The sequence below is a fragment of the Crocodylus siamensis genome, chromosome 8 (genome assembly GCF_052110815.1).
Source record: "Crocodylus siamensis isolate JL-2025a chromosome 8, ASM5211081v1, whole genome shotgun sequence".
NCBI lineage: Eukaryota > Metazoa > Chordata > Crocodylia > Crocodylidae > Crocodylus > Crocodylus siamensis.
In genome coordinates this window covers 23,665,636-23,680,735 of record NC_143402.1, presented here as the reverse complement: position 1 = coordinate 23,680,735, position 15,100 = coordinate 23,665,636, and the positions used below count along the sequence as shown (strand labels likewise).

Here is a 15,100-nt window from a genome sequence, read left to right as displayed (position 1 = left end):
ACACAGGCTCCAGTTGTAGCATTTCCTTTATTAACATACAAAGTTAAAATTTGTAGCACGTTCAGAGATTTAAAAAATAAAATAAAAATAAAAAACAAGTGGAAAAAGTTTCTTCCACTTGGGTACAAGGGCCAGTGCTTTGCTACACGAAACAAACACTGATCATCTCAAGTACTGTACTAACTAGGTACTTAACTAGCATAATTGCAGTGTCATTCTGAAACAGGGCCCTGCTACAGCTCTCCTAACCAACTTGGGCAGGAAACTTCTGGGTTTCCTTTGAAGGGAGAAGCATTCCCCCCAACTACTGGAGCAGACGGCTGTTCTAGGGCTATGGGGATGAACACGTTTTGTGGAGCCAGGAGGCAATTCTGCCTGAAGTTTCTAGTCTGCTGTCTACAGACCTTCCAAGCAAGTAGCCAGTTCCTCTGACATAGCCTGCGTCCTTGCCTCTTCCCCACCTGGGTCCCAACACACAAATATTTACAAGTCAAGACAAACAGGACAGGTAGTGCTCAGCTATGCCCCTGCCAAGCTGTGGCATGTTCTCTGCAACGGTTGGAAGGCTTATCCTGAGACTTTTGGGTCATATGAAAAATCACTAGTGTTGCAGGAGGGCAGTGTGGAATAACTGTGATCACATAAGAGTCTGGGGACATCCCTCTGTCCTCAGTTGTTCTCCTCTCTGACAGGGGTGCAGTCTGCAAAAAAACTTATTTTACTGCTAAGCAGTCTCTTCTTCTTCTGGAAGAGTGGCAGTTGGTTTTCTTGCGACTCCTCATCTCCACTGACAAGGGAGGCGGCAATGCTTGGCATTCTTGCAGATGCATCCTGATCTGTGATTTCTTGTAGGACCTGGTAAGGAAAGGAGACAAGCTGAGCAAGTCTCAGAAGATAAAAGAGGGCGGTTTATGCTACCAGCACTGGTACCTGCCAAATTCCTCATGTTCCACCCCTGGCTGGTTGGTCACCACTTCTTGTTTCCCTTCTAGGCGAGGCCCTATTAAGTTCCCTTTCCATCAGGGCACTTGGGGGCATGATGACGGTAATAAGCAGGACTGCAAGGACTTGAGTGACACAAGGCAAAGCCCTTTGGAATTTTTCCTAGAGACAGAAGTTGATTTCCTTCATCTAGTGCCTACTGCCAACCCCAAGCAGGTGGAAACAACCACACACTGCCCAGCTTTCCCCAGCACTGAGAAGATTTAAGACTAGATTTCTTCACTTGTTGTTACTCTCAAATACACCATATTTGTGCTGCATTTATACTGATAGTACTATGCTAAAAATTAACTCTTCCCAACTCCAGCCTACCTAAACCTTTGTCAAGGACTGCACTGTTTCTTTTAAATTGAAGGGCAAAATCATTCAACTCTGGAGGTCAACCCACAAACAGTATGTGAGATGACTTTCTGAACTAAAAAACTGCCCTTGCACAAGACCCAGGTACTGTGGCAGCAGGTACAGTGACCAACACACACCCCAAACACACCTCAAGAAAAAAAAAGTTTTAGAATTGGGGACACATGCACCTATTCTACCAAATCACTTGTGTTTAAATTTGTTAGAATGTCAGTAATTTAAGCACAAAACTTGCTAATAATCAGTCCTTGCCTTCCCAGCACACCCTCTTAGGTAGCCAGTGGGGATGGCAGATCTCATGCTGAGGCTTTATTTCTCAATCTCTATTGCCTTCTTCAGTTATGCCAACCGATGAGAGAGTATTGCATTTTAAATAGAGAGCTCAGGTACAAGAGGGAAATAAACTAATTTTGATATATGAAACACAGGCTTTCTACTTTGCAGTTTAAGTGTATGCACTTTGGAATTCTACACCAGGCAACTGCTTGTTATTTCTAGCCTCTAGCTCTTGCCTTCGTAGTTGGAGCAACACACACGGGCTGAAAGAAGGTGGCCTTCCCAACAGCTACTACAGTGGAGTCTTCCAGTTTGAAGGATCCTTCGGAATTGCTTGTTTGGTCCTCACTGATTTCACCCTGCACAACATGCACAGTAAGGTTACATACATCTATCCTGTAAAGCAAGTAATTCAGGAAACACATTAAGAGACCCCTATCAATTGTCTTTTCCCTTCCCAGCAAGCAACTGCTCCAGAGCCATTACTGGGAGCACCCAGCTTTCTTCAATAGAAAGTGGTCAGTAGAGGTGTGAAAAAGATCTGAACAAGATCAGCATTGTCACCTCCCAAAGAGCCAGCCTCCAAAACTTGAAGCAGTCTTCCCCCAACCTAAGCGCATGCTACAGTCCAGTGCAGAGGAATATGGGATTTTCAAATATTCTAAATATAGCAAAAATAAAATGTCATTCATGCTGGTACTATGGCAGGCCTAAGCTCACCAGATGCCAAAAGGTACTTGTTTACTTATCAAAAAGCCACCTCAGACAGCTGACAGATAGGAAGAGGTGAACCCAAAATAGGGTTTGTGTCATCAAATCCTAGAGACTAGCATGCCAGGCAGAGAACCACATAGCTCACTGCCTTAGCAAGAACTAGACAGGGATCTGACCACTAAAAACTGAGCATCTTGCACCTACCATCTGACTCTGGTTAAAAGTATTTGTATGTGCAGGCACCTGTAACTGCTCAGGGCCACATGTCTTTCTGAAGCCAGCATGTAAATTAACATTCAAATGAAACTCAAAATGGGAGAAAATTCTGATGTCACTCACCAAAAACCCAGGCTCCCGATTTCTACATCTCGCAGGATCACAGTTACAGCCTTCCTTGCAGCTTGCCTTCTGCCTCCTGCAGCTGCACTGCTTGTTTCCACATCGGCCCTTGCAGGAGCACTAGTAATAAGATATGATCAAGAATGAATGTGCTACTATTCCCAGCCAGTCTTCAGATGTCTACTGCCATGAGGGACGCAGCAACCAGAGGCCCTTTGGTATGGCCTGTGTGGCAGCAGGTACTAAAATCATAGCAGAGACCTATTCTCTCATGTGTGCCAAAGACAGTGAGTTCAGTTTGCCCAGCAGCAGTCTCCTGTGGTTGGCCCCACATGCACCCTGGATTTGATACTGCTCGAATAAATTTGCTGGAAAATTCTGCTTGCGTATAGTAGATGTCATGAACCCATGTGATTAGTGGGTTTAAGCATGAGAGTTCAGAGAGTAACATGCATTCTTTGATGCCAAGTCATGATACTTTCATGCTGACCTCACCTGTAAAAGTGATGAAGCCGGGAGCTCCCATTTCATGAAGAGTCAAGCTTAGCATGACCCATTACAACTGTACAGCAAGCAAAGGGCTCCTTTCACCATACTAATCATCCCCTGAAGGCTAGTAGGCAATAGGCTCGACTAAAATCAATGGCAAGGAGTTGAGCTGCTCTGCCCCTGTGGCCCACAGCTGGGTTGCAAAAGGTGGCCTGTGCCAGCAAAAGGTTGTGCCTTTTATCTATATCTTTTTGGGGGGTCCTGACTATAACAAGCCCTCTGGAAAAAGCCATTGAAGGCATCTCTCTTGCCTTCTCTGCCAAAGGCTCACAAGACAACCACAGCATTTGCTTAAAAACTGAGGCTGCTTCAGAAGTCTGACTAAAAACCTGCAGCTGAGCAGACTAGTACAGCTGTACCTGTGTGTGGCCCATGAAGGAACCAAGGCCCAAAGGCTGGGGGTAGGGGAGGGGGATGGGAAGGGAAGGGGGTGAAAAACAGGTAACAGGATCATACTCCCATGATGCTCCTTTTCTTTCCTTTGGCAATTTTTATGGGAACCCACTCCGCATCCTCCCTATCCTCCGTTTCTTCTTCAGATGCCCCCGATTCAGAGAACAGCTCTTCCACATGCAACTCTGGGGTTGGCGCACGGCGTTTGGCTGTTGTCTGACGGCGAGTCTTGGGCTATGGGTGAAAAGTGGAAGGAAAGTCTGAGATTGTAGAGAAGAAGTGGTTTTCAACATTTTTAGAGCCAAGGAAAAGCATGACTATTGCACATAGCAGCTCTTTACCTTGGGTGGAATATAATCAAAGGGAGATCCTGGGGACAGAGCTGGCATGCGCTGAAGGTCTTGCAGCTTCTGTCCGCTGGCTAGCTGGAGGAGCATCAGTTTCTGTTTGAAGAGAGGGCAGGACACTTCACCTGACAGAACTAGACAAACCCTGCTCCCAAGTCCATGTGTAACTGTGCTCCCCACACATCTACCTGTTTCATGCTCTCGTTCTCCAGGAGGAGTTCTTGGTTCTTCTCACAGATCTCCTTCATTTTCTCAATCTCTTCATCCTGTTTGCAGGAAAGGATAACCTTACTATTAGTGTTGGGTTTTAGCAGGACAGAGAGATCAGAACCACTAAAATTAGTTGGGGAAAAAATGGGTTTTCCCTTGAAACCCAGAAGGAGTCCTTTGCTCTCCTGTTTGGACAAGGCATCACACCTTCTACTTCAAAGACAGACAGGAGAAACACAAACCTCAGTAATCAACCTATCCCTTGACCTTCTCTAACCCCAAACACCAAAATGGGGCCATTTTTATAGTCACATAACTGTCTCCCAACCACATCTGTTCTAACCTGCAAAGACCTGGAAAAAGTTCTGCTTTGCTAACTCGGCCAGCTTGTCCCTATGAAAATGCTAGCTCAGTTTTCACTCATTTCATTCACTTAAATAGAGCATGTTTTATGTTGCGAAGAGCTCAGAAAGACCATAACAGGTCAGAATGTTTTTAACATCTAGGGATTGTTATTTGAGATGGCTGAATTTGTCTTGTGAATTATGTCTGCACACCTAACAGTGGGCATGATGCCCCACAGGACCCTTGAAAGGATCTCAAGGTACCCCAGGATGCCATGTCACCTTGGCTGAGAAACACTGGTTTGAATTTGTCTTCTGTTCCAAATACAGCATCTTCAGAAGCTGACCCAGCACTGGCCGCCCCATAGTTGACTTCATTGGTGCAACTCCCTCAGTGTACTAACCAACTACTTGCAACTCCTTCCCTCCGTACCCAAACAGCCCAGAAATGTCAAATTCCTTCATGCTAATCTTCATTACTCCTCAACCATTCCAAAGGCCACTTCTAGGGATAAGGGGACCAGCCTGCTGTACAGAGTCCAAACCCCACCACTTTACCTGGAACTTGAGTCGCTCCAGCAGCTGTTGCTCATGTTCAGTTAGTGAGTCTTCTAGTTTTTTCTCTGCTGCTTCTTTCTGCTGCAACTGGCTTAGCAGGTATAGAACCTACAGTAGAAGGGAGAGGTGAACGTGCTTTTAATAGAAGAATCCTGAATACATTTCTCTATATATAGATCAGGGGCAGGCAAAAAAAGGCCCACAGGCTGGATTCAGCCTGCTAGGCCATTCTATCCAGCTCATGTGTCCCCTAAAAAATTTAGACAATTAGTATTTATCTGCTCATGGCTGCCTGTCAAAGATGACAGGAGACAGGGGCAGTAGGACCCAGGGGAAGCTGGTGACAGGACCCAGCAGCAAGGCCTGCCTGGCTGTGCTCTGCCACCCTCCCCAGCCAGAAGCCTATGCATAGCAGGGGCTTCTGGCCTGGGACTGGGGGGGCCGTTCCTGGCTTTCTGCACCACCAACGGAAATTCAGATAGGAACGTAGGGGCAAGGGGGGGAGGTAGGGAAGCAGGGGACTGCAAATGATTGCTCCAGTCCTTGGGGCTGGGTTATTTCCTGCCAAGTCTTGTGCTTGCAGCCATACAGCTGGGAACCACATAGTGCTGGAGCACTGTGGCAGTAGACAGGAAAGTGGGGAAGCGGTGGCGGTGTGGAGCGGGATGGAAGGAGCAAGTTGGGCAGGAGCAGAGGGCTGCACCAATGCTGCTAGACAGAGAGAGGAGAATGAGTACTCCGCACTGCTAACAACCCGAGTCCCATCTAGACAGTAATATAGTTCCACAGTCTAAAGAGACATCACATGCCTTTAAAGCAGAGCATTGTTTGTTTTTTTTTAAAAGAAAACCTTTTTACACTATTAAAACTACCCTGGGCTGTTTCTGAGAATTCAGAAGATGCACAAGGCTTCTGGGAAGTAAGCTCCCAGATCCACGCTTCCAGAGAATGGAAACACTGCAAGACTGAAAACCAACAAGGCGACTTTAATCTGAAAAAAATCTCTTCTTCTATGCAAGACAGCAGATGCGACTAAGAACATGTCTTTCCTTTTTTTTTCCAGCTGCAGATATGGGAACCCTGATGAAGAATGGCTCATAGAAGTTTGCTTAATGCCTCAGGAGCATGCAATAAGCCCTCCTGGTCTTCTCTCAGTCTGAAATGTCACCTTTTCTTGATGCTGTTGCTCCTGCATCACCAGCTGCTTTTGGAACTCTGCCTCCATCTCTGCCATCTGGTTTTGATCTTCAAGTAGCATCTTCTGCATGTCTGAGCAGCTAGCTTTGCTTTGCTGCAGGCTGCTCTCCAGTTTGCTTTCTTGAGCTTTGGAGGAGACCAGCTGAAAGACACCAGTAAGAACACTGTTGGGGGGGAAAGTGGATGATGCTTCACAGCATACACAGGACCACAAGATGTGGACTGAACGATGTATGTTTAGTTAAAGTTAAAATTAGCTCCTGTGGTGAATCAGTGATGAAGGCACCCTGCCAACATCAGGCCTGCATACCCTTTGTTATGAAAATGGAGGTTGGGAGGACTGAGAAGCCCCAGCAACCTCTCTCAGAACATCTGACCCTCCTTAATCACCTTTGGCTTCACAGGTCAGCATGCCAGCATGCAATTTTCCAATCCTTCTTTTTATTAGCCTCTGAATGGCCCACCTGCCCCTCACCTTTATTCCCTACAGGTCCCCTCCCCACAACTCTAGGCCTCCTCCACTGTTCCTGTTACTTGCAGCGTACAAGGATTCATCCCTATCCTGATCCTTAAAGATTGCTTTCTTAGTTTTCTTTCCTCCTCAGAGAAGCCATGAAGACTTTGTCTATATTTCCTCCTTTCAACAACCATCTCCATAGGTTTTGCTCTCTATCCTCACTGGACCCATACAAGCTCACTGCAGCTTTAGACCATGTCTCCAGGCCAGATCCCACCTGGTTGACCCATTTCCACTCTCAAAGAGATATCACTTCCTAGGTAGTCTAGAGATGACAGCAGAATATTTTGCTAGAGACCAATTAGTTTCTCTGCTCCTGTCCGTATTGTCAGCTTTGCTACTCAATTCTCCAAAACCCACCCATGTACTTCCTAAAAGGCACAGCCAGACTTTAATCATGTACTTATTACTGACAAGAAATCTGCAGTCTTCCTTTAATATTTCAATCTGCAAAAGTCATATGCCTCATTTGCAGTTACAGCCAGATTCAGCTCTTCCTAGAAGGTCCTCCCAGGCTCTCTACACCTCCCACATGGAATTCCAGCTCATTGAAAATCTCTCTCTCATTCACTTCATCTGCACCTTCCCCCAGACCTGTTATTTCATGTTCTACACCAGGGGTATCAAATCTTGACTTCCTATGCATTTAGAATCTTCCTTCTCTTTAGGCTTCCCATAACTGGTTTTGGTGAAGTGTTACATCAGGTTAGATGCAGAACCTCTATGGTCTTCATCCACTTGGGGGCAACAGCATGCTCATCACTTCTCTCCTCATGAGGGATTTTGCTCAAGCCAAACAGTTCTACAGCTCAATATGACTGCAGCATAAAGATATCCCCGGGTGTATTTGATGGAGGATATTTTACCTCTCCAATAAGGTATTTCACAGCACACTTTGCCTCGGGAATAGTTGCAATGTTCTCCCAGCGCTGCTTCACCCGATCGCCACTGTCCGCATCCAACAGCTTCTGCTGCAGATCAGCTATCTGAGCGCTCCTTTAGAAGACGATGGGACATTGAGCTTATTGCTGATTCTCCCACAAGGAGACCAGAAACACCCCCCAGAAAGATGTTGGAATGAAATTACTGCAAAATGTTACAAAAAGTAGCTCAGAATTAGACTTTGGTTACTAAATGTGGGTGGCAGGGCCTGGAAACCTAGCTGGGGGCTGAACAAGAAATTTTAAATCTCCCAGTCTACATTGAGCCAGTGCCCCAGAACTGCAACAGCAATTACTACACTGCTCCATACTTAGCTGCAGTGCTCAACACTTGACATTCTCACCTAAGTGGTGTTCCTGGCCCCAGACCCTGGGAACATTCTAGCTCAGGAAACAGTTACGTTACTCTGCACATTCACCATTATGTGCTTTTATGTCCTCCCACACTCCAGAATGGCAATAAATGAAGGCACCTTGGAATGCGTGCTAGAAAAGTGGATGTAGAAAAAAAGTGTCACTGTGCTCCATTACCTAAGCTCCATCTCTGTTTCCAGGCTCTCTACTTGCTTTGATACAGACTGGTCAGTTTCTGAAGTCTGTATATCTGCCACTGAGTATGTACGTCTCTGGAGAAAAATCACAGGAATAAAGGCATGAAGCAAGTTGAAAAAGGAAAAGGAAGGATAACAAGCCATTTGCTAGAGTTTCACTGTGACCATTTCAACACTGAAGGAGAAGCAACATTTCCAGGGAAGAGCTTTACAAGCAGTCCTGCACAGCTCAGATGACTATTCCTTTGCCAGTCAAAGAATTATAACAAAGCCATCAATAAAAGCAGAGGCCTACTACCATCTTATGCAGGGCTATTTGCCTTACGAAAATGGGACTACAAAATATCCAGTCTTCCCTCCACCCACCCCCCTTGTCCTGACACCTTTTCCCTTCACTTTCATTCCTCCATCAACCAAGAGTTCCAGGAATATTAATCTCCTCTAGCAAAAATCTCCTCCACAACATTCCCATACTCAGAAGGGGATGGGAATGGATTATAGGGCTCTCAGGCATGGCCTCAGTGAGAGTCATTTCCTCACCCACTCACCCGGAGTTTTAAAGGTGGGTTTTCCCCAGTTTCTTTCTTCTTTTTAAGCTGAAGAAGATCCTCAGCCAAGATCTTCCTATCCTCCAGAAGGCCAGCCAGGTGGCGCCGGGCCTCTTCAGTGCTGACCAGAACCTCCACTTCATTTACAAGCCAACTCTGAAGAAAAAGACAGGATAACAATAGCAACTGGATGGGACAAGATTGGACCTTCAGCCACATGCATCTCCCCTGAGCCTCCCTCCAACAACTAATCCACAACTTAGGGTGACAAACCAAATTGCCTCCACTTGTTCCACAGGGCAAATTCCATGGTCCTTCTATACTTGCTGCCACCCTTCTTCCTCATCTTCCCCAAATAAGCTAGCACTGATCTCATTTTATCCAAAGAGGTGCAAAGTGAAAAAGTAAACGTGCTGTCAGTTACCCACTTTTACTCGAGCTGCAATTCCTTCCATCCCTCGGTTTTGGCTCTCTTTCCGCTTATCCACAGCATCTTTCTGTTTTTGAAGAGCGTCCTTCAGACGCTTGTTAGCAGCTGCTGCCTAAAAGACATTTTATACAAGAGCTGAAAATAACCCACTGCCTCCCCCCATTACATTCTAATGGAACAGCAGTGTGTCAGGCTGCTTGCTCTGCCACTGCTGGATTCTCTGCTTTAGAAGCATGACTTTGTGGTGCTAAGCAGCACAGGAGGGCTGCACAGCAAAACCTACTATTACTTTTAGCAATGGTTCTTTAGCACAAGCAGTGGCTTAATGTAGAGCAGATGTTTTTACAAAATTATGTAAATGGGACTATCATAGTGCTGATGATATCTAATGCACCTAGGGGACACTCAAAAGGATGTAGATGAGAACCAAGCACGAAGGAAACCTGAGTGCAGCCCACTCTTGGAAGTTACCAAGTAAACAGCTGAAAAGGGAGGATCCCTCAAAACACCCATTTTAGGAGGTTATAGGCTTCCTTGCTCCCATTTCTAATCGACTTGTTATTTAGACTACATGCAGATCAAATGCAGCTCTTCACACCTTCCTGTGATTGCTAGTGGTCATAACAATGCCATGGTAGTAATAAGAAGTCTGCCAAGGGTCCAGCTAATCTGATCATCTCCCTGTTGGATGGAGCAGTGAGTAACTGCAGCTAAAAAAGGATTCGTTCTGAAATGGTCACTAGCAAGAATAAGAATCACCAAAAGTTAAGGGAAAAAGCACTCAATGCATCCTGCCTTATATATGGGAAAAGATAAATTGATTTCCAGGCCTCCAACCTGGTTTTTAAAAGCCATTTAAAATATCTTCACCTGTGCCATTACTACCACCTCCAACTACATTTCACAGACCTCAGAGAGGGATCAGAATCCCCCTGGCCACTGGTGGCTCCTTACCTCTTCTGTTTTGCGCCTCAGAACATTTGCCTGCTTCTGGAAGTCTCGCTCTAGTTTTAGCAGTTCATACTGCCTCTTGCGATCCTGAATGAGCAAGCAGATAAAAAAAACAAAAAACAAAAAAAACAAAAAATCTGAGACTGCTTGCAGGCTGAAAACCTCCAACGCAACCCTGAGCCAGATGGAAAGTGGAAAAAATGTCTAAAGTGCTCTGCAATAGAAGCCATGAGTGTTGTAAGATTGTCAGTTCTAGTAACTGGAAGCAGCCTGTATTCTTCTAAAAGATGGCTCAATACATCTTTTGACACTTTGCTGAACCACTTGGCTCACAATTCAGAAGCCCTGAGCTTTAGGCAAACTCAAAAGGTAAAGGCCACATTACATGAAAGCTGTGACCACCCAACTGAATTAGTTTGCATCATGCAAGTGAAGTTATTCTTAACGTACATTCTTTCATTTTGCAGTCAATAAAAGCCACTGCTTCAAAACTCAAGAAACTTTTGCCTTCTACTTTAGATATGAACTATGCCAGCCTCACAGACAAGTTATTAATCCATTTGTGAAGCACATAACAGGCTAAACATGGCAGCCTGCCACTGAGACATGTTCAGGGAATAAAAGCTTTGACCCAGGGGGCATGTTGTAATGCAGCGCCAAAACATTGTTTCTAATGCTCCCTTTGTAAACCAAGCAGCATTTGGTAACATACTCCTCAGTGAATCATATGTCCTGCCTATAGATATGACACAGACTAGAGGGAGAGAATCAGCACAGTTTAGAGGATTAATAGCTTGCTCACCCTTTCTTTTAGTTGGATCACTTCTTTGTCCTTCTGTAATTTCCACTGCCTAAATTTCTCAGCATCTTCTTTCATCTGACGCATCAGCTGCACCCGCTGATTTTTCATTGCCTGAAGTAAAAGAAACAGATTTTTTTCCAGGACAAAATGTTCTAGATAGTTTTTCAAGCACTCTTGGAAGAGGAAACCCTAGAGCACTCTGCCTACACACAGTGCTGGCCTTGCAAGGATCTCCAAGTATAATACAAATTGCATTCTCACGCTAGAAAAAAACATAGAAGCTTTCTACACCACCTGACCCAAAGCTCCATTAAACCAAGCATAAAAGGTGATGTATATATATCATCAGATACCCGTATCTCCTGGTTCAGTTTAGAGACTGTGTGTTCTGTGGATTCCTTCAGTTTCAAGAGCTTTGACTGCTCACTCAGCTTCTTTTTCAGCTCATTGATTTGCCCTTCCAATTCCTGGAGCCTTTTCCTGCGGCGCTCACTCAACCTGCAAAGAAAGTGTTAGCAGGGTTATTGCAGAGCAGAGTAAATTCTTCCCAAATCTGAAAGTAGCAGTTTAAACGTCTATCAACTCATTCAACACAGGTGGCAGATTAAACAACAGGGGCTAGGAAGTTTAAAGCACATAAATTTATGAAGATTAATTATATGCAAGTGAAGCAGTCCTCATACAGCCCCACAAAAGCCAAGAACGTTATCTGAAGGGAGCTGAGCTCAGGGCTACAACTGTCATTGAATGGAAATCTGTGCTTATCAGTTCCTCAGGGGCCCTACCACTACCCTATGGGACTTGAAACATTTCGTCTGTGAACAATTATTACCCCAGTTTTACTGATGGGGAAAACCAAAGCCAGGAAGAAAAGCTCAAGCTAGCCAGGGTCAGAATCAGTAACAGAGCTCAGAAGTTCCCTGGCTTTCTTTCCTAGGCCTTTGTTTGAAGGGCTCCTTTTTGCTGCAGCTCTATACAACCACTGGCTAAGAAGAGATTCCTTAAGAGAAAAAAGGTTAAATGGACTTACTCCTTTGGAACAGTTTCCACTCCAACCCCGAACAGTCCTAAGGGCCTGGAAGAAACTCTTTTACTCCATTATGCCAACACTTTTGCCAGCCTATCCTTTTCCACCATTTTTTTTGTGCTACTCTGAACTGAGAAACAGTCACTGAAGAAAAAGTCAAGGTTCCTACAGATTCTCCAGAGCCCTGTAATCTTAAAAGAGCAAGGATACAATTTCTTTATTCCATTCCTCATGTAGCAAAGCAAGGACAGCCACTTGTGGCCAAAGAAGAGTAAGCTACCTTATTTCCCCACTGAGGCATTAGGTCAGTGCTCAACCCATTAGGTCAGTCCAGTAAGCAACACAGAACTGGCTACTCTGCCAGAAGAATCATCATGGGCAGCAGTGACTAACAGACCACTGACTGGAACTGCTCGCTAGTTAACTGGACCATGCATCACACTTACTTGGCTTGGTTGATATCTTTCTTTGCCATGTGAAGTGTGAGGATCAAGTCTTCCTTCTCTTTTTGCAGGCTACTGACCTCCGACTCCAGGCTCTTGATGTTAGTCTAGAAAAAGAACAGGAACAAACAGTTTCTAATTACAAGTCCCATGACACCAAACTTTGGGGCAAAGCATCCACGCCAGAAGATAGGCGGGTGATCCAGGCTGACCTGGACAAGCTCAGTAAATGGGCAGATGAGAACCTGATGGTGTTTAACACCAAAAAATGCAAGGTTCTCCACCTTGGGAGGAAAAACCTGCAGCATCCTTATAGGCTCGGCAGTGCTACGTTGGATAGCACTACAGAAGAAAGAGACTTGGGGGTCATCATTGACCACAAGATGAACATGAGCCTGCAATGCGATGCTGCGGCTAATAAAACGACCAAAACGCTGGCTTGCATCCATAGATGCTTCTCGAGCAAATCCCGGGACGTCATTCTCCCCTTGTACTCGGCCTTGGTGAGGCTGCAGCTGGAGTACTGTGTCCAGTTTTGGGCTCCACAATTGAAAAAGGATGTGGAGAAGCTTGAGAGAGTCCAGAGGAGAGCCACGATCAGAGATCAGGAAAATAGATCTTACGATGATAGGCTGAGAGACATGGGACTCTTTAGCCTGGAAAAGCGTAGGCTCAGGGGTGATCTGATGGCCACCTATAAGTTTATCAGGGGTGACCACCAGGATCTGGGGGAACGTTTGTTCACCAGAGCGCCCCAAGGGATGACGAGGTCGAATGGCCACAAACTCCTGCAGGCCGGACATAAGGAAGAATTTCTTTACTGTCCGAGCCCCCAAGGTCTAGAACAGTCTGCCAGCGGAGGTGGTTCAAGCACCTACATTGAACACCTTCAAGAGTAAATTGGATGCTTATCTTGCTGGGATCCTATGACCCCAACTGACTTCCTGCCCTTTGGGCAGGGGGCTGGACTCGATCTCCCGAGGTCCCTTTCAGCCCTGATGTCTATGAAATTCCACTATCTGGTCATGTCAGGCACTTAGTTCCATCATTAAGTCATAGATATCTGCCAGCAACAGCCACTGCAGAGTACCTCTGTTATGGGATAGTCTGCGCTTACTGCCACAACTGAAGCAAATGTGCTTTCTTGGCTATGAGAACCAGAATAAGAACACTCCTCTGAGGAATTAGTTTTATTCTAAGTAGAAGGGAGAATGCAGATGAGCTAGGACAGTGGTTACCAACCAGTAGATCTTGATCCATCAGTAGATCTTGGAATCAATCCAAAGCTGGGGTGGGAGACTGAGTGCCCACGTACATGCACACATGTGCCCCAGCCCAGCAAGTCGGTCTGTGGTGAAGGGAAGGGGCAGGGGCTAGATTGAGGCCCCCATGGTGAGGGGCAGTGTCACAGAGGCAGAAGTAGGGGTAAGTTGAGTGGGGCCACAGCTAGGTGGGACTTAGCTGCTGAGGAGGTGCGCCCCCAAATAATTTTTTCTCCCTCTGCCTCTATCTGCGCCCCCCCCCTCTCCACAGACCTACCTGCTGGGCGGGGTGGGTAGCAGCAGTGCAGAGTAGACCTTGGGTTGCTTTTAAATGCAAAAAGGTGATCTCCTACTAAAAAGCTGGAGACCACTGAACTAGGATGTGCACTGGGCATACCTGGTATTGGGACTGGATAGGCTCTAGCTGGTTGTCACTCTGTGTTATTTTCTTGGCCAGCGCCTCTTTCAGAGCCAGGGCTTTGTTCAGTTCAATCAGCTCTTTGGACATCTGTGCCTGGCGCAAGGCATGCTGAGTGGTGAAGTCACCTGAAGATCTCTTGAAGTCTTGGCCTGTTCCTGTTGGCTGAAAAAGAGAGACAACTGCTGGCCAGAAAGCTGGCTTCAAGGAATATGCAATGGATTGTCTGACTTAGTAGACCTGAACTTCATTCCAACAATTGGAATTGCATTCCAATTTCCAACCCCTCCTCTTTCTCCCTACAGTGAGAAACTATTTTTAAAGTACCCAGGAAAAAGCACAAAAAAGAAGAAAGGAAAGACTGTAAATAGCACTTAATCATCAGAAATATGCAATTAGGAAAAAAGGAGTGAGGATGCTCTTGTTGAACTATTGCAAGAGACTTGCTGCATTAGGCTACTTACAGCTTCTGCCTCTGGTTCTGAGCTTCCCATCTCTGCAGTGGCTTCCATTGATGCCACACAAGCAGCACTTTCATCCTGCACAGGGTAAAATAGAGAACTTCAGTGTACAGTACATACCAGAGAGGTGAAGTGCAGTTAACAAGGGCTTCTTAGACCAGATATGAAGCCAGCTGTGGTCCTCCTAAAATCTTCTGCTGCCCTGAAAAAGCTACTTTTGAAAGTAGAGATTATAGACCTCCCATTTCACCACAGTTAGATTTGGAACATCTCAACTGAGTAGGCAAGTTGCACCCTAATTTCCTTTCTGCATGACACAAACTTCACTACTAAGTTCCCTACCAAGTCACTGGAAGCTTCAGGAGTTTCCAGGGAGGAAGAACATGAAGAGCTGTCTTTCACCATGACATGCTGTTAAGCAAGACCAGCAAGTTACCATGGAGTAAGCTACCATCTGAAC

The 15,100-nt window shown here is 45.7% G+C and overlaps 1 protein-coding gene across 1 annotated transcript in view; it reads right to left on the bottom strand.

The window, feature by feature from the left end:
- Positions 1-15,100, bottom strand: part of KIF4A (kinesin family member 4A) — a 33,740-nt gene continuing 18,640 nt past the window's right edge. Inside the window, exons 14-31 of the mRNA XM_090059362.1 lie at positions 14,644-14,718; positions 14,159-14,344; positions 12,503-12,606; positions 11,383-11,527; positions 11,030-11,140; positions 10,231-10,314; positions 9,275-9,388; positions 8,847-9,002; positions 8,279-8,373; positions 7,673-7,802; positions 6,261-6,431; positions 5,093-5,200; positions 4,169-4,246; positions 3,975-4,076; positions 3,697-3,867; positions 2,692-2,811; positions 1,875-1,997; positions 1-855 (exon numbers count right to left, since the gene is read on the bottom strand). Of these exons, the coding sequence (XP_089915488.1) occupies positions 670-855; positions 1,875-1,997; positions 2,692-2,811; positions 3,697-3,867; positions 3,975-4,076; positions 4,169-4,246; positions 5,093-5,200; positions 6,261-6,431; positions 7,673-7,802; positions 8,279-8,373; positions 8,847-9,002; positions 9,275-9,388; positions 10,231-10,314; positions 11,030-11,140; positions 11,383-11,527; positions 12,503-12,606; positions 14,159-14,344; positions 14,644-14,718 (2,259 nt within the window). The 3' untranslated portion in view covers positions 1-669. The remainder of the gene's footprint in view (positions 856-1,874; positions 1,998-2,691; positions 2,812-3,696; positions 3,868-3,974; positions 4,077-4,168; positions 4,247-5,092; positions 5,201-6,260; positions 6,432-7,672; positions 7,803-8,278; positions 8,374-8,846; positions 9,003-9,274; positions 9,389-10,230; positions 10,315-11,029; positions 11,141-11,382; positions 11,528-12,502; positions 12,607-14,158; positions 14,345-14,643; positions 14,719-15,100) is intronic.